Source organism: Monopterus albus, unplaced genomic scaffold (genome assembly GCF_001952655.1).
Source record: "Monopterus albus unplaced genomic scaffold, M_albus_1.0 scaffold174.1, whole genome shotgun sequence".
NCBI lineage: Eukaryota > Metazoa > Chordata > Actinopteri > Synbranchiformes > Synbranchidae > Monopterus > Monopterus albus.
Genome location: NW_018128054.1, coordinates 653,467 through 675,401, shown reverse-complemented (window position 1 = coordinate 675,401; position 21,935 = coordinate 653,467). Strand labels below are relative to the sequence as shown.

The 21,935-nt window shown below is 41.6% G+C and overlaps 1 protein-coding gene across 1 annotated transcript in view; it reads left to right on the top strand.

Moving 5' to 3' along the window:
• Positions 1-5,397: 5,397 nt before the first annotated feature.
• LOC109969491 (trinucleotide repeat-containing gene 6C protein-like) overlaps positions 5,398-21,935 on the top strand; it is a 36,198-nt gene continuing 19,660 nt past the window's right edge. Inside the window, exons 1-3 of the mRNA XM_020616409.1 lie at positions 5,398-5,460; positions 6,199-6,220; positions 15,873-16,205. Coding sequence (XP_020472065.1) covers positions 5,398-5,460; positions 6,199-6,220; positions 15,873-16,205 — 418 coding nt within the window. The remainder of the gene's footprint in view (positions 5,461-6,198; positions 6,221-15,872; positions 16,206-21,935) is intronic.

Here is a 21,935-nt window from a genome sequence, read left to right as displayed (position 1 = left end):
ATTGTGTCATTTGGTCGATTGGTTGGTGTCAGCGATCAGATGTTAGGCTTGAGTCCTCAGTGGAAATGATGAGCTTGCTGTTTGTGAAAAGCAGTGCGTTGCTGTCAAGAGTCTGAAAATTTAAAAAACTAGTTTGCTTGAATGCTACTTACATTCATCCTCTTTTGATATTTGGACAGGTCGTTGGCAGATAAGGTGTCGGACTCTTTGACAGTGTTTTTAGATAAGAGCTACCGTTTTGTTTGTTTTGTCCTTTGCAGAAATGAAAATCAGTAGGACACAATCAGTCTTAATGTAGCCGAGAGTTATGTCTCTGCTCTGTTATACATACTCTTACTCCACACAGGCTTTTTAAATGTAAGATGGCAAATGTGAGAAAGCTATGTGATTGGAGTTTACTAAGACATTTGTTGGCATTTTTTTGATCTGTGCCAATCTCTGAAACTGGCACCTGACTTCTGAACAGGACACGGTGCTCTTGGAGAGTGTCCATACAAGTTATTTTAGGGCTTGTTCAGAGTGCCAGGAGCGCAGCATAAGTTTCCCTTTTCCTTGTTGTCAGCCTTGGTCAGAAGGCATTAACATGACCGTACTGAGAATAGCTTCAGGTACTTTAGAGGCTGCAATCCTCTTTGCAGAGAACAAGAGCTTGGTCAGTGTTTACCCAGCAGCTTGTAAACCTTCAGTTCACACTCAGTTTCAAAGGTAATTACAAAGGAAAAATAAAATGAGACGGAAGACTTTTAAAAATATGTGTCCAGCATAAAGTCAAAGTTGAGAATAAAGTCGAACGTTCACATTTTGACTTTATTGTTGACATGCAAAATAATAAAAGAAACCTTCCTCTTCTAATTTTTCTTTCTTTATTGTGGCTCTGTCTGAGGTAGTAGTGACTGCTTGGCCTTTTGCTTTGTGTTATCTTTTTTGTTGTTGTTATTGTGTTTGTTTTTATGCATTTATAAACATGCTAACAATGTAGCATACCAGCTAATATTCAGTGGGTTATTTTTCTAGTTTAAACAGGTGTGTTGTCCTAACATGCGATTGCGCAGACGAGCAGAGGACGCTGCACGTTCTGTCACAGCTGTGGGGGTGGCTGCTGTGGTTGCTCGCCGTGTTCTTGTTTGGCTTGTGTGGCAGTCCTGGCTCTGTGCCCAGTGACTGTCGGCTAGCACCCCCTCCCCCTCTCTCATACATACACACAAACAGCCCCTTTAATCGCAGCCCCCTCATCTTCATTGCTTCAGTGTGGGTCATTGAAGCATTTCTGTAGTGGCTGTGACAGTTCACCTTGGACACATTGACTCTCCTTTCTTTCCATCTCTGCTCGATTTTCTACCAATTTTGCACCCGCTTTTATTAGTCTGTCCTTGATCTCTCCCCAGTCTGACTGTTTTTCTTTTTTCCTTCCTTTGTCAGCAGAGTGAGCGTCTGGTTTTAAAAGAGACACCAAGCTCTAGTCCTGTCCTTCTGACAGGAGGGTATAGTTCCACAATAGAGCTGAGCTCATTGACCTGTGCCCTTCGTATCAACATGAGCCATGCTTCCATGCTACGGATGTGGCTCAGCCTGTTACTCTGAGTAAAAATCTAATCTTTATGTATTGGTTAAACTTTGTGTTATTCACAACTCTGAATCCAAGGGACACATCTACCCAGGGCAAGCAGGTGCTTGTAAATGAAATGGCAGCTCTCATTGAGAGAGACTCTCCCTGTCCTGCTAAGGGACCAAATGTTTCTTGAACTGAAATCATTTTGACGCTTTGCTCAGCACTCACTCCCCTCCTCCAGGTCGAAGGCCGACAGCAGCTCACAATAACTGGAGCATCTCTGTTATTCTCTGATCCTACGTGACACAAGCCCCACCGATGCCTTTGAAAGGAGCAGCACTCGCTATATTTAGTGTGGCAGCTGCACCAGCAGGTTTCATATCAGTGTGTGGAGGTGAAAATACGCATTTATGATATGAATTGATAGATAGGTCTGTAGCCGTGTTTTTTATATGGAGAAACAAATTGCAACAACCTAATCTCAGGCCCACAGTCTGGACTGTAGTTTGGTTATAAAGTCTCTGTTTATCATGCAGCTCCTTTTCACTGCTGCTGTTTTGAACCATCAGGCCTGTAGTGCTGTCAGTTCAGTTTTCAGCTCCAGCAAGCATTGAAGGCATGTGTGTAGAGGCCCGATGTGCAAGTGAGGGATAATGTCAGAAAATATTGTAGCCAGTTTGTAACTGTCAATACTTAATGATGGCATTTTTGTTTAAAAATAAAACTAGTCTCCACAATCTACAGTATAATTGTTCCAATGATCCAAGACTGACATCTTGTGTTTGTTTTATTCAAGATAGATAAATCTTTATTGTCCTCAAGGGCAGTTTTTTCACAGCCTGTAACAGGGCTGGGTGATATGACCAAAAAATTAAATCTCGTTTTTTCATTGTTGTGGATGATAGGTAGGTAGGTAGGTAGAACTTTATTGATCCCACAGTGGGGAAATTCCATCATTCACTATTGTAATAATTTTTTTCTGTCTATATGGTCTCAAGCCAAGACATGATTAAAAACATTAAAACTAGATGCTGTTCCCCAGTAACTAGAGCTATGTAGCTATATTAACCAAAGAAAAACATCAGTACTAGCAGGGCTGTTCTCCGTTTACATATTGTAAACACTGTGGATTGAAAAAGCCGTCCCTGGTAGGTTAGTAGTTAAGGTGCAGCGCTCTTGCCGCTGCGGCTCAGGTTAGAATCGGGGTTGTGTCAGGAAGGGCATCTGGCATAAAACACGTGCCAAATGGATTGAACACTAGGATTCAGAGGGTGGTGTCATTTGTCATTGCAGTGCAGTGTGTGCGATGTCTGAGAGGTCGGGAGTAGGAAGGCAGATGATCTTGGAAGTGGTTCGTGTACATCTTGATAAGCTAGCTTTTGTTGGAGATGGTTAACTTGTTTAAGAAGCAAGGAGAAAGGTTCAGCAAGAAGTGGACTATCCTTTTGTAAAGCAAGTAGGACTGGACCTGAATATCTTAATATTTGGATAATTGTTGGGTAGGAAATTGGTTTTCAGTTTTAGCATATTCGAATATTCACTGCTGTTGGCCGAAGATTGTTTATGAGGTAAAGAGGCATCACTCTGTAACACCACTGAATAATCAGAGTGAACAGAGTGGGATGTCTTCACAGGGAAAACTATCAGTCGATCTCACATCAGTGATGTAAATGTAGTACATTTTGAGTACACGCAAATGGTTATGAAGATTCGTTCTGTTCATCTGTTACATGAAATATTACATAACTTTCATTAGCTTTTTGTTTTGTTTTTGTTGTTGTTTTTTTAACCAAAAGTACTTCCAGATGGGCAAAGAGGTAAATGTCTGCCCCGAGCCACCGGAGAATATTTTAGTATTCGGAGCCCAAAATTTGCCATTCAAGACAGCCTTAAAAGCAACACCAGCAGGTCAGGAGCAACAGGAAGTGCTGTGAGTTTGTGTTTAACATGAAGTCTCTGCTTAAATCATTTATGGATATCACTTATGTGCCTGTTAACGATGAGTGTACTGTCAGTGAGCCCAAGATATTTAAAGTTGTTAACCTGTTCAGCTGTCTTACTGTGGAGGGAGGTGGGTTCAGTTCAGTGTGAGGTGTGTTTGATAATGTGAAGAGCAGTTTTTTTTTTTTTTTGTTTTGTTTTGTCAAGGTTCATCTGTAGGTTATCAGTGCACCGCTGTGTGAAGTGAGAAATGGGGAGTGAGAGGCTGTAACACTTATTGTCATGGAGTAACGAAAGTATGACTGCATCATCAGAATATTTGAAGGGGGGGGTGGGTGAAGGACTGATACAGTCAGAGCGTGTAAAGGAGTGGACAGAGGGCTCTGGCTGTGTGGATCCCACTGAACTGAGATGATCAATCCATGTGTATTTTCTTTATGAAATGTAAGTCAGTGTTGTTGCCACCCTACTGTAAAAGCCAGGAAACCCAAACTGTTTTACATGAGCTAAATGACTGAAACCTGTTCATAATAATTTTAGTTATTTCTAAGGCATAATGTAAAACATTGTTGTAAACTGAAAATCTTAGAGTTTTGGGCTGTTGGTTGAACAAAACAAGGCATTTGAAGGAGTCAACAAGGCATTTTATAGACCAAATGATTCACTGATGAATCAATAAAATGGTCTTGTTAGTTGTAGCCCTAGTTTAACTCTGTAAGTTCAACTGAATTCTCTTATCACTGTAGTTTTTTAAATGTTCCTTTACTGTTTTGATTGACATTTGCCGTCAAGGTCAAAGAAAAGTAGTCGCGAGAGGGGGAAAGGACAGGTTTTGTAGTTCCTGTGCTCCAGACAGCTGACTCTGTTGCTTCATTGGACGCTCAGACTTGTATTTTAATGTATGGTGCTTGTCCCATGTTCATCTTCTTTCTCGTTCCATTATTGAACCTCCACAGCCAAACTGATTAAGGGTGCTATCTGTCTCCACCCGACTGCTCACCAGGGCCTGGGGGAGCACTTGTTGCCAGGCAATGGCACAACTGCTGTCGCCTGCAGCAGCAGACATTTAGCAGGATAAATAGTCTGTGTACAATTTCACACTTAAGATTCAAACAACTTGATTACATTGCGTGTTTTTTAAAGTTCCTCTTCCCTCAGTCCATAAACAAACCTGGCCAATAGCTTTTACTTTTTCATTTATTTTTCTGTGTAGAGGATCAGGACAGATGAAGACTAGCTCTGAGCTGGATGCACTTGCATATGAATCAATGGGGCATTGTCATGTGTTTTCAGCTCTTGCGTGTCTGTTGTAAACATGTTGCCTCTCAGGGCCGAGTGCTGAAGATGTAGATGTTTTTTGAGACCATGTGAACAGATGAAAGGTGCACATAGTCATCTGTATTTTTATTCTGTTGTCTGCTCACGTGTTAGTTGTGTTGGGATCTGGGGACCTCGTCTCATAGGCCTCCACTATACTAGACCTGCAAGGCCTTCATAATGGTTCCCAGAACCAACCCTACACATCACAAACCTAACACACATGCACAGTTGAACACATCACAGGTTGTAAAGAAATATGCTACTCAAGAGTGAAATGCAAAACAAGCCTGCCTTCTCTGGTTTGGAGATTGTTTCACTGCTACACACGTGACCTTGTGTTACAACAGCAGCATCGACAACACTGTTTTTTACCTTGGAGAGCAACAACTGAGCAATGCTACTAAATGAGTTTGTAGTAATCGCTGTAGCAGGTGGTTACCTGCTGAGGAGCGGTACCTTTCTTATTAGTTGGTGTTTAGGATTAAAACCATGTCCTTCTCTCTCTCTTGCTCTGACTCTCTCTCCCTCTTTCTCTTTGTATTTAAGCTGTGAGAAGAAGCAAAAAAACACAAGCAGACAACCATTTGATGGAAGATAAGAAAAAGAAAAAGCAAGAAGAGAAGAAAAAGAGAGAAGCCCCTCAGAAAAAGGTGAGCTTGCGGGGGGCACACTCATCTTTTAGCTCTATTTACATCTGCCTACTGTTTGATCAGAACAAGTGTGGTACAGTACTTCCTCCAGCAGTGAAAAGAAGCACCACCCAAGCAAAACGTCTACTTCCTTTTTCCCCAGCCAGTCTTGGACGAGACTGGTGTGAAGCATTCTGCTGTTTTAAATGTTAAGAGGTGTACACCCAAAGCACATCTCTCCAGAGTGCCCAGGTGTTTTCTCTGCAGTTGTGTTGTATCAACCACATGCATATTGAGCACGTGCATTTTGTCATGTGTGTTTCCACAGGAAGCATCAACCACCCCATACCCCTGTTTATCACATTTTCCTTCATTGGGACTTATTTCAGTGTTAGATTAACAGGTTAGCCTGCTTTCCTCAGCGTTAACAGCACGTGATTGTGTATCCTTGAACCTTTTCAGTGCTGGCAGAAGTACTTTCTTAATGTGTGAGATGAGCATTTGTGTTATCTATTTTATTCCCTATCTAGCTAAAAGCCCAATGAACCCTGTCGAGGAGTATGAACATCAACGTTTAGCATGTTGATTAGCATGTTGATTGATGAGCAAAACCAGTGTCTAAACATGCAGCTCAGATGTTGATGGCACATCAACATGGCCCATGGTTTTCACCTGTATGTGGGAAAGATGCTTGTTGTATCATTTTGAGTTATTATGAGTTTTCTTTCTATTGCTAATATATATTCTCTCTCTTTTCAGGCCACAGAACAGTTAACCAAAGGTGAGTTGTGGACTTTTTGTGTTTAATATACATTGATTAAACAAGTTAAAGCAGTTATATAAAATAGGAGACTTTTTGTGCTGTTAAATCTTGTTTAGTGTTGCAATGTTCATGCAGGGTAGGGCAGTCGTCTCCTGACCAGCAAGTTGGTGGTTCGACTCCCGGTCTCCCCGCATGCCTAAGTGTCCCTGAGCAAGACACTGAACCCCGAATTGCTCCTGGTGGCTTGACTAGCGCCGGTGCATGGCAGCTTGTCGTCATCAGTGTGTGAATGTTGTGTGTGAATGGGTGAATGGTGTATCATCTCTGTAAAGCGCTTTGGCCAGTGCAACACACTGTGAGAAAGCGCTATATATAAAATATAAAAAAATACAGTCCAATAACACGGGTTTTCTGTGCAGGCAAAATTAGACTTTTTGTCTGTTTATCTGCCATGAACCTTGCTGAATTTGGGATATAATATTTTCAAACAGTAGGGAGACTGATTGTGTGTTACATCTAAAGACAACTCGGTAGACTGCCTTGCAATTTGGATATGAAGTATTAGCTTTTATTGTAGTAAAATATCTTACATTTTCAACTGAAAACAGCAGCAGCTACCTGAACCAAAATGGAGACTAGGTCCCCATACAGGACTAATAAGGAGCATGGGGCTGGAGCAGCTGCTCCTCAGGCCTCCCCATGGGCTCCTCAGGCAGACCTAGGAGGCTCGGGGTGAGGAGGAATCTCAGAAGGGGAGAAAGCAGAGCAAACATGAGAAAGGGAGGTGAATGAAGTGGAGTGAAAGGTGGCTTCTGTAGGAGGAGTGTGCTCTGTGGCCGCTGCAGACCCACATAGTCTCCCTGAGCCAGTGCTATTAATGAACAGAGAGAGGTGGGAAGGCAGCGATGGACAGTCAGTTAGCCCAGGAGCAGATCTCCTTGTCGGGATGAGCAGGCAGATGGGAGAGGGACTTAATGTCTCACAAGGGACTGGCAGTGTTAAATCTGATTAAAACTCCTGGTCACTGTTGACAGCATGGCCTTACCACAGTTAATGACAGCAGGGGAATGGATGCCTCATTACAAATGTGTGTTTTTGTAATCGGCTGTGTTCAGATAAATGTGTCTTTTGTTTTTTGTCGCAAATTTTGTCTAGATCAGGGATTTTCAACCAGTGGCCTGCGACCCCCTGGTGGTCTGTGAATGCATTTCACTGCATTCAATAATGTAGTTTGACTTAAGAAATCATTTAAAAAGTAAAATTAAACACATTTCCATGCATTAGTTATTGCTTGTGAATAATTAAATTCATGTAAATTTATAACATTTAGGTAAGCCAAGGTGATCTTCAGGATTGAAATAATGCCCATCCAGTTTATCTAGTGGCCCTTAGGTTGCTTCTTAGTCAGAATGGTGGTCCCTGGGTCACAATCAGCTGAAAACCCCTAGTCTGGATCAGTAAAAAGGCCTAAACTGACTTGTGCTCTCTTCTTGTGGGTACATATGACTGTGGACTGTCTTGACCTCCTGTTCTCTTTCTGACTGATGAGTTAATGGGACTAGTGTCCTCTCTCGCCTTGCCCGAGTCACCCTCAGGCCCGCACAGTTTAATGCACTAATGAACATGATCTGGGTTTGCTGTGTTCATATTCTCTTTGTCTCTTACCTACTTTGTGCTGTTTTGTTGCATCTGCAAATTGACCTATATACTTTGCTTTCCTCCCCATCATCAAACTAGGCTGTAATGTGCACAGTTATTTTCTTGGCGGCTGCTCGTAACGGTTAACGTGTCCTGACCTCATTTTCTTGTGTTCTTCACCTCTTTAAATGTCTCATTTGACTTTTTTGCACATTGTGCCTATGTGTGCTCCACTGTGTTCGTACCCACCATTTATCTAGGATGGTTTTCTTTTAAAAGAATTTTATATTTGAGGATTAAGTGTTTTATTTAACTTATCAATAGTTCATTTAATTGAAAATCTTTTGACAGGTAGAAGAGTCTCTTCAAGAATATTAATAAATATAATTTTGATGGCAAAGATGTGATTCATTTAACACTAATGACTAAACACTAATGGCTCAGCCACTATAAGAAGAGCATACAAACAATCAATGGACAAAAATCACATTTTTGACAGCGATTAAGTGACTGATCAACTTACGGAGACAGATTGTAATACTAATGCAGGGTACACTGGGAGCTAATTAAGAGAGAAGGTCTAGCATGGAGGCTGAATAAACAGGCATCCATACACAGGAGATCTCCAGGAAAACCCTGAGCACCATAGTAACACTACACCGCCTTCTGTCTGGTCTAGCAGAGAGGCCCACCATGGGACCAGAGGGAAAGGGAAGCATAAGAAGGTGGGCTGTTAGAAAAGAGATGGGATGAATTATTGTGGTTACATTTATGCTAAGTATAGGGTAGCGGCTTTTAAAGTATGGTGTCTTTGGTTGATGTGAGAGAACTGGAAAAAGGCATGTGAAAGCAAAAGAAACAGATGGAGCCAAATGAAAGTGTGAGAGTGCCTCTAGTTTCCTGTTTGCCAGCACAGTGAAGGGGGCCCTTTGTGGGATATTTCTAGTGGTTCATTTGGTTGTCTAACACACATTTTTACATATATGGTTTTGCCTTGCTTCTTACAGATGCCACACAAAACCTTCTTCCTCACTATAGCCCACAGTAACAATCTTGTTAATTTCATTAGCAGTTGTAGCTTATTCATTTATTTTATAACAGTAGAGTTTTGGCATGTAGTCTATTATTTTAAAAGCCAGGACCTGTTCCAGACAAGAAGAACTGAACTCTGCAGGTCTTGAAAATTTCATTTCCTGAAAATAAAAAGGCCTTTAAAGGTATTAAAAAGTCTTAAATTTAATTTAGAAAAGTAGTAGGCAATGTTTCTTGCCTGCTTGTTGGCAGTAATGTCTGTTATAAAATGTTTCTCTGTCTGTCTGCAGTTTCTTAGGAGACACTGCACACCTGTAAACTGAAATTGAGCCAGAAGGGATTGGGATTATTGCAACAGTGCATTTGTGCGCGCAGGAGGCTATTCAGCCCTTTTTGTGGAGTTCAGTCAGCACTATCAAACCTATAGTCAACACTGTCACCTCGGTCTTTATTTTAGCAAGAAAGTAAATAAATGATCATTTTTAATTGATAAGTTCATTCATCTATAATCCACTAATATCATTATAAATAATTGCCATCTACTTATAGGCAGAACTGGAAAAATGTATTTTTATAATAAATAAATGCAGATCATATTGTCCTTTGCATTCATCGGCTGATATGTTGTTCTAAGTAGTGTTAAAATGATTTTTAAAAGTCTTTATTTTAACTTGGCAAACCCTGGAAGTAGATGACGGATGAGTGTGATAGTGTGAAGCATCAGCCCCATCACAGGTCTTGTGTCCCACAGCAGAGGCCTCCTGCCATCACCAAGTTGTACTAGAGTTATTGTCTAAGGGTTAATGAGTTATGTCTTTCTCTTCATGCTGTGCGTTTTTATCCCTATCACAGATGAAGGTAAATGTAAGTTCACATTAAGGTGCACATTTACTACATTTACTAGTATTATAAAGTAGTGTCACAGCAGTAATTTCATAACAGACTAATTTGCTGTTTCACACTCTCTTAATTACGCCCAGCGCTTTGTGTCAAAGAGTCATACATTGCGGTGCCATCAGGTAGGAATTTATACCAGTGTACCTCTCGTCATCATTGCCACCTTGTTTACCTCTTACCCCATAGAGTACAGCTTAAATGGATACTGCAGTGGTGATGATAAACAACATTTTAAAGAGCTACGGCAGCAACAGCTTGATTCTGTCACTGTGGAGTGGAGTTCGGTCATTAATGCAGCTGACAGGTGGACCTGGTTTCGACTCTCGGGGTACAGTGTAATCTGCCCAAAAAACTCCTTTAAGGGCCACACAGATGGTAGAGTTTAGTCTGTCAGGAAAAACTGAGGTGCCTCTGAATGTTGGACAGTTTATTTTTTCTTTTCACTTGACCCACACAGGACTCTCTCTAAGTAATAACAAATAGTTGAATCTGGTCTGCCTGCAACTGTTGGCACAGCATGGTATGGATGAGTCCAGGGAAGCTGCTGTCCCTGTCCTCCACCTGTCTTCTCAGAGCAGCAATCCTCCTCTACTGCGTCAGCCAGCTGTGACACACCTACCAGAATGTATATAAATATATATATAGTTCTGAGATACTTATTAAAATATGAGCATGATTACTGCTGCTGCTGAGAGCAACTGATGCTGACTTACATTAGTATATTATACCACTCACATGTGTGATTATGAAGCTCCATTCAGACATCTAGAGCGTATTTGATAAATACTCTGATCTAGCGTATACGTATAGCCTTGTGTTCTTTATACTTCTGTCAGATATTAAGCACTTTTAAATAGTATTTTTCTCTGTATGAATGTAGTGCAGCTAGGGAGGGTTTTCCTCCTTAACTACAGTGTCATATTTATTCACTTTTAATTAAGGCCTTTAATCTTCATTCTTGTGAGACACACTGCTCACATTTTAAAGCCCACAGGAGGAAAGAGACGGAGAACCTTACAGACATGCCCCCAATCCTCACTCTTCATTCATTGATAATATTTCTCATGCTCCCTCTTTAATAGACATCTGATAAGGATCTAGTAATTTCCCTGTTTCCTCTTTTACTTCAATCAGAGGATTATACTATGACAGTTTGGCAGCAAGGGCATCGGGAATGAAAGGCTTATAGTGACCTTTTTAAACAACAAACAGGAAACATTTTGTGTTGGTTTACTGGTTTTGATTCAGTGTTGGGTACTTAAATCTGCAACTTTCAGATTTTATTTCTTTGCTGAGCTTCATTTTGTCACAGGACTTCTGCAAAGGACAGTTTTTGTTAAGAAGAAGAAAAAGACTATGCCAGTCATGTCTGTCGTTTGGACATTGAGTAACAGTGGCCCTGTTTAGAACGAAATGTGCCGTAGGTAGATTTAAAAAGCGTCATTCAGACCTCAGCTTGGCCGATTAAAGGCTCAGCTATGGAAAGCTTATAATCACTTGTAAACTGAACTTTTGTATGCATATGTGTGTATACTCCACCCAGGAGCAAGGCGACCCGCTTTGCTGAATGGAAAGCAGTGTCACCATGGTGCTTTTATTGTAGCCTAGGTAAAAGTACATTGATAGTATTGGAATCGCCAGCGATCCATCTCCCAAGCACTGAGGTCCACATTTGACGTTCTGCCAGTACCAGCATTTAGGTGACATGCTCTTTGCACAGAGGAAAACGTCTCCTGCAGTTCAGAACAAAGTGCTTAAGATTTTGAAGAGCAGTACACAGTCCATTGTAATTTGATAAAATGTGTGTACTTGTAACTTGTAAATGTCCTGCAGTGATTTCTTTTATTAAATACAACAGGTCAACACTGGACACCATTACTGATCTAGATCAGACTAGAGTATTCCAGGTTTCCTGACTGTGCACCTCCACTCATAAAACATTTTATCTTCGGGGTCGTGTGGCCTGTTTTTGTGCTTTCCCTTCAGGGGTGAGTTCCCTTCCATATACCTTTAACTCTCCGATATATTCTCAGGCAACCTCCTCACAACATTTTGGTCTTAAACAGTCAGGCCAACATGTTATCATCTTCTCTTGCGGTAAATTAAGACTCCTTTTTAAGTGAAAACACATAGGCCTAAGGCCACAGTGCATATTTGATTAACCTCTAATTTTCCTGTGCGCCCACACAGCTGAGGACTGTGTCAGAGAGAGTGACTTGGATCTCTTTCTACTCTGGTTCACGATTTTTGTGCCAAACACCGCCCAGTGAGACTTGTACTTAAAAGCCACACTTTCACGATGCAAGAAATATTTACTTGTTTTTATCTGTGAGTTTCATCATCAGTATATATGTAATTATTAGAACAATTACTTTAGTTCATCTGTTAGTTTGATGCTGATGAATGTGCAAGGCTTGCACTGTTCTTTTGAAAAGATGAGTCTAAAGCAGCGTGGCATACTGCAGGCAAATAGTGTTCTAATTGTAAGCGGATTTAGACCCAAGCTGGATTCAGGCAGTGAGACTTGAGCTCACAGTGGAGCGCACAAGGGGGTGGAGACTGTCTTACATACGCACACACCATTCTCTTCATCTTTCGTCCTCCCTGCTCTACCTCCTTTCCTTCCTCCGCAAGTCAGCTGATCATTGCGCTGCTCTCTCCCTCTCTCCCTCTCCTTCCCACTCCCTCTGTGTCTCCTCCATGTGATTGGTTGACAGAGCAGCAAGCTAGCTCCCCCCCTCCCCCAGCTTCCAGAAGAATCTACGTCACACGTCAGAGAGTCCCAACTGTATAACGCTTGCCTTCATAACTATTATTATACATTATGGCACAACCACAGAGTCCTTTGTTTTTAAGAGGAAATCACCTCTTAAAGCCAGCAGCTAGGATTTGCCTGGAATTATTGTGTCTGTCTGCCTAATGCAGTAATAATAACAAAAGGATAACGGTAGGTTACAGTGAGCGAAGGAGAAAGGAAAGGAGAGCACAGGAAGGCAGAGAGGAAATGGAGCACATGTAGAGAAATATGATGAGAGGCAGACTCCAGCTTCAGAGAGAGAGGGGGACACACGGACACAAACTACTTTAGACCATGCAGTCATTGGTTGTGGTACCGGGGGCCAAAATTACATAAAAAGCCTCACACATTCTCAAGCAGTTGGTTGTAATATGTAAGCGAGCATGTCTCTTAGTATTTACAAGGCTGTGCAAATATATGTTCCCCGACACCATCCCGTCTTTCCCCTCAGTGTGGGCCTCAGCATTACATAAGTCTTTGTTTTTGTGTGTGTGTCAGTCTGGCCGCATGTGTGTGAGTTATTCACTGCTTCACTGCACACACTTGGGATGGCAGCCAGTGGTGAAGCACTGCTCTTTGTAACTCATTTAGGCCACACAAAGATTTTCTTTTTCTTCTGGTCCCTGCCTCCATAAGTGTTTTTTTTTTTTTCTCCTTTCCCATTTTATTTTATTACCAGCAAGGAACGCTGATCAACTGATGTTTGTCTACAGCATGTGTAGGTTTTAATCACCTTTTTTTTTTGCATCCTGTTTACATTCTAGTCTACCAGCTTATTCTGTTATGTAATGAAATGTATTGAGGCAGTTGTTCTGTCAGCTTTGTGTCCCACAATACAGCAGCAGGCATGTGACCCTCGAGCCGATCTTTCTGTTTGACCTAATGGTGAACTATTCCACATTCAGTATATTAGCCTGCTCAGGATTTTATGCTTTGTTTATAGCTCACAGTTTTGGCTTCAACTTTCTTTTTGGGGTGTGGAGCTCGTCTTTGGGCCAGGTATAACAATGTGCAGAACATAGCTGCGGCAATTAGTAGAAAAATAATCGGCAACTATTGTGATCAGTGAGTAATTGTTTTCAGTATTTTAAAAAGTCTAAAATTGTTTTCTTCCTTCCTTCTATGATGGTAAACTCAGTGTGTTTGGCTTTTTTGGTTTGTTTTTGGAAGTGACCAAACGAGACATTTGAATAGATCACCTTAGGACTTGGGAAATTGGGATGGACATTTTTCACAATTGTCTGACTTCTTGTTGTCCCAGCAACTCATCAGTTAATTGAGAAAATAATCAACAGATTGATCAGTTAAAAAAAAAAACGACGACGACTGTGCGCTACCTGCTCAGCACCAAATGGCAGTGAGACACAGGTAGAGAGTAGCTGCTGAACATCGTGGATCATTTAGCTACTAAAGGGTTGGATATTTCTCTAAGGAGTTGCTAGAGACCAGAAACAGCGAACTAAATGATGGTGAATGTTTGATTTACATTTGTCAGGTGGCCAGAGATACAACTCCAAATCGATGATAATGTTGCTTCGTAACTGATGGACGCGTAAATAAGCAACTGTTTTCTAACAAATTAACCACATTAACGTAATTAAAAGGTGATGATATATTGATGTTGTGATTAGATCTTGTCTCCAGTGCTCCCAAGTGGTGAAAAATTCAAGTATTCAAGGTTTAATTCGGGTATTGCAGGTTTAAGAAAGAATGAGAAAATGTATTTACTTCTAGTGCCTCTGTTAAACTTGGCTTCTTGGCTGAAATGTTGCAAAATGATAAGAAACCAAGCCAAACATAGACCATTGGAAATGACTGGCAAGAGCCAAGGTGTGTGTGTGTGTGTGTGTGTGTGTGTGTGTGTGTGTGTGTGTGTGAGAGAGAGAGAGAGAGAGAGAGTGGGAGAATCGTACTCTGTTGCTAAGGGTAACTAAAGCTAGTGGGACTGTAAGAGCAGTTAATAATGAACTACTTTGGTAGAGCACTGAGAGGTGATCGTTTCAGGGGCCACAAACCATGTATAGCTTATGTTGATGGGGCCGAGCACTCTTTAGTGTACTGTCCTGACAGAGACAATAGCCTATAATAATGCTGCAAGCAGGTCCAAGTCCATTATCTGCTACTTGAACTTTTCATTACTTCTAATCTGTGACCAGGCACCATGGCAGACTGTGAGAGTCGTGTGTCTTGGCCATCCCTAAAGACTGAAGGTTTATTACAGTACCGCCCTAAGATTATTACGGTTCTCTGGTTCTCCAGAGAGCAGCCATGTGTTTAGGCTGACCACTGCCTAAAATCCAGCTTCAGGCTGCTGGGAGAAACAAAGACTCTTAGTTTGCCTTTATGAATTTAACATCCTGGTCGTCATCCAAAACTGACCATGACCTAGAAAATAAGCAATGCAGGAAATACACAGCCACTGCCGTTTTCCAGAAATGACTGTACTGAAGCTGTAATGGTGATTGTTTTTTGTATGCTTATATGTGCTACTAATATAATGCAAATATTAAATATAGTTCAAATATAATGACACATTCAATCAGTCATCTTTTTGTTTGGCTTATTGACTTATTGCATTTTAACATACAGTGTGGGGGTGTGGTATGCAGGCTCCACAGCTGAGGACAAAAGGGCTTTGCAGAGGGCTATAAACACTGCCCAAAAAATCATTGGCAGCCCACTGCTCTCCCTGGACGACATAACTAGATCCCGCTGCCACAGAAAAATTAAGGCCATCACAGGGGATCCCCCACATCCCGCCCATCACCTGTTTGACCTGTTGCTTTCTCGAAGGCGCTTCAGGTCAATCAAGTCTCATACCACCAGACTCACAAATAGTTTCTTCCCCTGGACCATTCAGATCGCTAACAATCACTGATACCTTTCCCCAATACACACACAAACACCTATGTACACGCTACCATAACCATGGACTTCCTACTTTCTACGTCAGTGGAATTATTAGGTCTTAGGCCTGTCGGTATGTAAGACTATTTATATTTATATTACAGTGTGCTCTCTTTCTAATGTGTATATTTATTGCACCTTATCTTAATGTTCTAGTGCTTATTTAACTTAGCCCTTTTGAATTTAATGTTTATTTTATGTCCTCTGAAGTGCACCATTGTTGGCAGAGCACCCACGGTTTTGTTATGCTCCTATTGTGCGATGACAATAAAATCTACTCTATTCTGTTCTATTCTATGAATCATATTAAACAGTCAGTAATTGTTTTGGCACCAGTGTGCAATCAACAACTCTGTTTTTGCCTCCTCTACCCCCCTCACCACTTTCCCACTTCCACAGTGCCAGACTCTGCCAAGTTCGACCCCACCCCTCCTCTTCCCCCTGTCAACCCCAGTGCCATCCCATCGGTATCCCCAAGCAGTGGCAATGGCAAGCGTGCCCCCTCCGGAGGCCAGCCACAGACAGCACAGCAGCTCCAGACTCTGCTTCAGCAGCGCTACCTGCCCAGAGAGGTACCCCCTCGCTTCCGCCAACAGGAGCACAAGCAGCTGTTGAAGAGGGGCCAGCCTCTGCCCTCTGGGACCTTGCCTCTCACCACCACGGGACTTCCTGCTACTATTGAACCTGCAGCAGCTATACAGTCTTCTTCCTCTACAGCCAGCTTACCTACAGGTTAGCCTTGGCACCCTGTTGGCCATTCATTATCTTGTATCAAAAGGCATTCACTGGGTATTGAAAGGGAATGCAGTTAAAATATCTTGGAAAAAACATCTAGTGTAGATGCAGCAATGGGGGTTGCAGTGTATCTATGGCCTGATATAGATGAGATGTGTGACTTCACCTCACCTGAGAATGATGACTAGAATTCAGTAACAAAAATAACAGGTCAGTTGACTGAAAAACTTCAGCATGGAGGCACCATTCACTTTTGTCAAGTGACAGTTCCAGTAAAGTTTGTTCAAACAAGACACCCACAACCTCAACAAACAAAAAGAGAAAAAGCAGCATTATGGTGAACAGTCGTACTGTGAATGCACAGTAAAAGAAAAGAAGATAAAAGTATGGAGGTGCAAATGGCTACAAGATGTAGACAACATGGCCTGCTCCGCAGCAGGTTTTGGTTTTACATATCACAGCAGTCTCCGTCAAGTTTAGTAACAACATATAAAAAACAACTCTAATAATATTACAACAAGCTCATGACAGCTTTTAATGCATCTTTTGACGGCCTCCATTGGAACTGTTTACAAGACAGCTGACCAGTATCCAGAATCCAACCAGTTGTCCAAGAGCCAGATCCCTGATCAGTCTTCACCATGACCCCATTCAAACTGCATGTTGAACAATAACCAGTCTGACAGAAATTCAGCCGAAATCTAATATTAGTCAGGGGTGACGAGTGTTAGGGTTAAAATGTATCCATAAAGTGTGTGTCTGGCTACACAGGGCACTCAAGATGTTGCCGTTTTTATTTAGCATTCATCCTGACGGCGTTTGACTTCGTATCAGCTTTGCCCAGAGTTGCTGTATTTTGCATTCACTGGCCTTCCCAGATGACAATGGCTATGTCTGCTCTTGTTCATTTTTTTGTGGTTGTAATAGTGTGATGTACTTGTAGAGAAGTGCAAGCCACTTGCTTCACAGGTGCTGCTGACTTGTTTATTTTCACTTAGCCTGACTGGGAATTAGAAATGTGGATAGAGGAGTACAGGGGTAGAGAATAGAGAGTAAACACAGCTGGCTACAGTATCTCTAAAGGTCTGTGTGCTTTCTTTCCTGGTGCTCTGCATGTCACTGTGAACCAGGTTCTCATGTATTTCTAAGCGGTAAAGGTCTATTCTTTCATAATCAAGTATCATCCGGTCTTGGATGATGATGTTTAAAATTCTTTTTAGAGCACTTGGCACTTTTCACTGTCTGGGAAGGAAGACAAATTTTACCAGAAGTGTGTGTCTGAGCATCATCCAAGTCCTCTGATGCTGTTTGAATGCAGCTCTATCTCCATGGTGATGAGATGTTTATCCTGTCCTTGTTTCTTCCTCCTCCCTCTCATCATCATCCTCCTAGTCTTCATTGAACTTTGCCGACCAGCCCTACAGTATTTCCTGTTTTTGGAGGAGGAGCAATATGGAACTAGCTAGCTGGCTGGGTGCCTCAGTGGGTCTGACCTGGCGCTGATAGAAAGACTGAGAGGGAAAGAAAGAAGGAGAGAGCAAGCATGGCAGAGGTCCAGTACTGCGGGCTGAAGTGACTCATAGCTTACGGTAAAAGCTGCTTCTTCTCTCCGCCCCTCTTTGGCAAGCCTGCTCTGCTCTGCTCTGCTTTTGCTCTCTGTGTGTCTTTGAACTGACTGATTACATTAGGACAGACAGAAGGAGCTTCCAGCCTGAAAGACACAAGTCCAGTGGGAAGTTTTTGCATATGCCTAAAGAGATACTGCAGTATTCATAGTGACTAAAATGTGCACAGAAGTTTTCACACAAGCACAAACCTCCTCTGTGTCCCTTTACATTTCTTCATGTGTTTCCTCAACCATTGAATGTCTTAATTTAAATCCTCATAACTTAAAGCTTATATTTTGATACTGAAAAGGCTCTTCTGCCACAGATTACCTTTATTTCACTCTTGTGGGTTTATTTCTTTTTTTTTTTTTTTTATTATCAACCATCCAGTAGCTGTAAAATACCAGTATAACCAGTGTGATGCAAAATATTTACTCAAAAGTGAGTAAATATTTAGTAAAATATGCAGCAATGTTATTTAACACACAGTGCACCACAGGTAGTCCTACCTTCATCACTCTGTCCCTACTGCCTTGTCTGTGCTGGTAGAATAGTTGTTCCTGTTCCTGCTTTCACTTCTTGACGATGGCTCACAGCAGGAGCACTCTCCACTCTCCCTCTTCTTTCCCTCCATCGACTCCATGTGTTCTCACCCCGTCTTTCATTACCCGGTCACATGGCGGCTCTCTTGAAAAGTAAGACTGATAACGGTGGTCCGTGTCCAAATGTAAACATGATCATTCAGGTAAATACACAGATGTTCTCTTCCTCTGTATGTCTTCACTAGATTTATTAGTCTTAGTGTGGATTATCAGGGGTAGAACTAGATAAGTATTACTTCTTTCTACTCCTTTGCAAGCATGTAATGATCATTTATCATCATGAGATATTTTTTTCCCTGGGTCTGGTTGTTTTGAGGTATATATTGATCATGATTTCTTTTCCCTTATCTGTTTTATTATATGCTTGGAATTAATAAATAAAAAAATAAAAAAATAATGCACTCAACAATCTCAGCCAGTTTAGTTTGATTAGTCTAGAATCAAAGATTTAGTTTGTAGTCCTGTGATGTGTCGGTGATATCATTAAGTAGATATAGTTACTTCCTGCCTTTGATTAACACCTTTGTTAAACCCCATAAAATAATGATCAAAGGTTTATGTACCAATAGACACGGTACCTGCCAAATACAACACAGGCCGACACCAACAACAAACATCTTAATTTGAACAGGCCTTGTCAAGTGATAGAGCAGTGCAGCTAATGTGCAAATAGCTTGTCTAGCGGAGAACAGAGTGTATGCTGGTTAGACTCGACGTGCTCTTTAAGTCTGCTGATGATGCAGTAAAACAGCCTTGGGAATCCCCTCAAAGAGGACTGGGATGTGCAGTGTTGTGATTGAACATCAGCTGTCTGTTCACCACAAATCTTCAGCACTCACTCTTGTTTTTCTTTCTCGTCTCACTTGCTCTGTTCCCTTAACTTTCTCTGCTGTGCTAGTCGCTCTCAGATGCTCACGTGTTCACCTCTTCCACCTCTGCTATGCCAACACCGTAGCTCACACACACCATCATTGGCCCCAGGGTAGCCAGGATTAGTCAGGCTGCATGTTATTATACAGTATGTATGTCTGTCAGTGTTCCTATTATTATAGCCTTCTCCCAGTGTTGCCTTTTGCTTGGCTACCAATCCATATCCCAAGGCACTTTCATGTGGAAGAGGCATGAGAGAACAAGCTATTTTAAGACTGGCATGCTGGAGAAAGCCCTTGACCTGGTTTATCCTTTTGAGGAGGAGGAGACAGGATTCTCATACGCAACTATGATGGCCAAATGTCTTAAATGTGTACTTTAAAAAAAAGAAGAACCTTGACATCATAACATTGTATTAACAGGAAAGCAGCTGAAAAAAAAGAGCATCCAGAAGGAACAGAATTCCTTGTTTATATTTTTGTGCACTTCATGCCATAAAGTCTCTGCTGTTGTTTCTAGGATGAATACAGTTCAGCATGCCATCTGTGCCACCTCAACATATTCCCAACAGTAGCAGCAACAATAAAGCTACAGTGTTATGTGTGCGCTCGGCCTAGAGCACAGTAACTCCTGATTCTGTGTATAGCTAATGGCAGCTGGCACTGTATCCTATTTCCTGTGGCATGTCAGGAAACGCAGACCAGTGTTGCCCTGACCCTCCCTGAGAGTGCTCAGACTCTGTTCTCTGAAATTGATCAGTTCAGTGGAGTTCCCTATACACTTGCATTTAGAGCAGCATTCACAGTAGATCAACTGAAATTTATAAGTGATTTGTACCATGCTGAAATGTGAGTTTTGAGATTCCTGTGGTAGCACCATAACCAAGACAAATGCTGTTAACATAGAGGATTTATATTAGTAGATGCAGGCCATAATAATTTCATTATTCAAAACTCTGATTTAGTGCCTAATCAGTTTCATCTTTAGATCATTTCAGCTGCTTTAAGTATGGTTTATGCTAAATGCAAACACATTTAGACCTGCAACTAGCAAATATAATCAGTATAATCAGTTCAATTTCTTGATTGAAAATGGCCATTGCATTTCACAGGGCCCAAGGTGACGCGTCAGCTTCATTGTTTCCTCAGAACAGTGGTTTAAAAAATAGCAATTTTCAGTTTATTCTTGTATGACCAAAAAATCCCTTGGATTTAAGACACTGTGACATTTTGGTTGAGATGTGACTGAAATGCTTAATTTATCTAACTAGTTAATTTATTGTAATAGCTGATTACAATTTGAATGCAATTTTATGTAAATCAAATAATTAGTTATGCAATTAATCATTACAGCTCTAAACACATTTACGTCGCTTAGTTACTCTTAGTTACTAAGCCACTTAGTTACTTGCTGTCAGTAAGTGGACCTGCTGTAATGTTACTAATAACTTTAAAAAACAGTCAGTGTAACCTAAGCACTTCCTGCTCTTCCTGTATAGCGATGTTCTGTTTTAGTGCACCAAATCAAAGTTATTTGAGGTGTTTGTGATCATTAAAAACACAGAGGTAGCAAATTCCTGTGAAATGAGGTGTGTGTGTGTCTGTCAGACTCATTCATCTGGCTGGCAGCCTGCATTGTTAGCTGTGTACCATCCAGCCTCTCTGCCCCTTTGGGGCTTCATTAAGACAGGATCAGTCCAGCTGAGGCCCACACGGCCCACCTAGATTACTTCCTCCTTCCATCACTCAACATCTATGTCTCCTTCATTTTCTGTCCTCTCTGTCTTTGTAAATTAATTCCTCTGGATCCTTTTTTACCTGACCCTCGTTGCGAACCACCTTCCCACCGTTCATATATGTTGTCCGTTTTGTTAAATGAAAGATGTTGGAACCCTGAAAGAAAGTAAAAAGAGAAGTGTTGCCTTCTGAGCTGAGCATTAGGACAGTAGTGTGTGTTTTCTATTTGTCAGTATTTTTTTTTTTTTTTGTTCTCACGGAAATGTTACGTCTACAGTGTGTGTATGTCAACATGCAGAAAGAAGCAAGCTGCCATGTAGTAGCACAGCACAACCTCACCACATGTTGTGTCCTCACAGTGGAGAAGCACAGGGGGCTGAACCTCAGCTATAAAGGGACGCTGTTCTCCACCAAACATTGACTTATTGTGTTTTTGCGTGGGTGTCCGGATCATTTGTAAACAATACCAGCCTTGATCCAGGGAACTGCAGCTCTTTCCTTCTTGTGCCAAGTACCCATTCCATTATCCTCCTCCCTCCATGCCTTTCGTTTAGTCTCATGCACCTCTTCTTCTGTTGTCTTTCTATGCAATCTCTGTACCTGCTGTAGTTTCAGTGCCATGTTTAGAACTAGATCAAAGGTCCCTAATCGTTCACTGTGACCAGATCCATGTGAACTTGCTCCTTTCAAGTTCTGCCCTGTGACCAGAAAGCAGCCAAATGCAAAGGTAGCAATCTGTCCAAAACGTAGTCCTTCTGCTTTTGACCATAATAGACATTAAGCATTATGGATGTTCTGATGATATGGCTGTTCATAGATAAACACGTGCGTGTGTGAGAAAATTGCCATTCCAGCATCGAAGGAGGTGCTGCAGGCTTTTGTGAGGTTTCTCTTGAACTCTCTTGCCTGCCA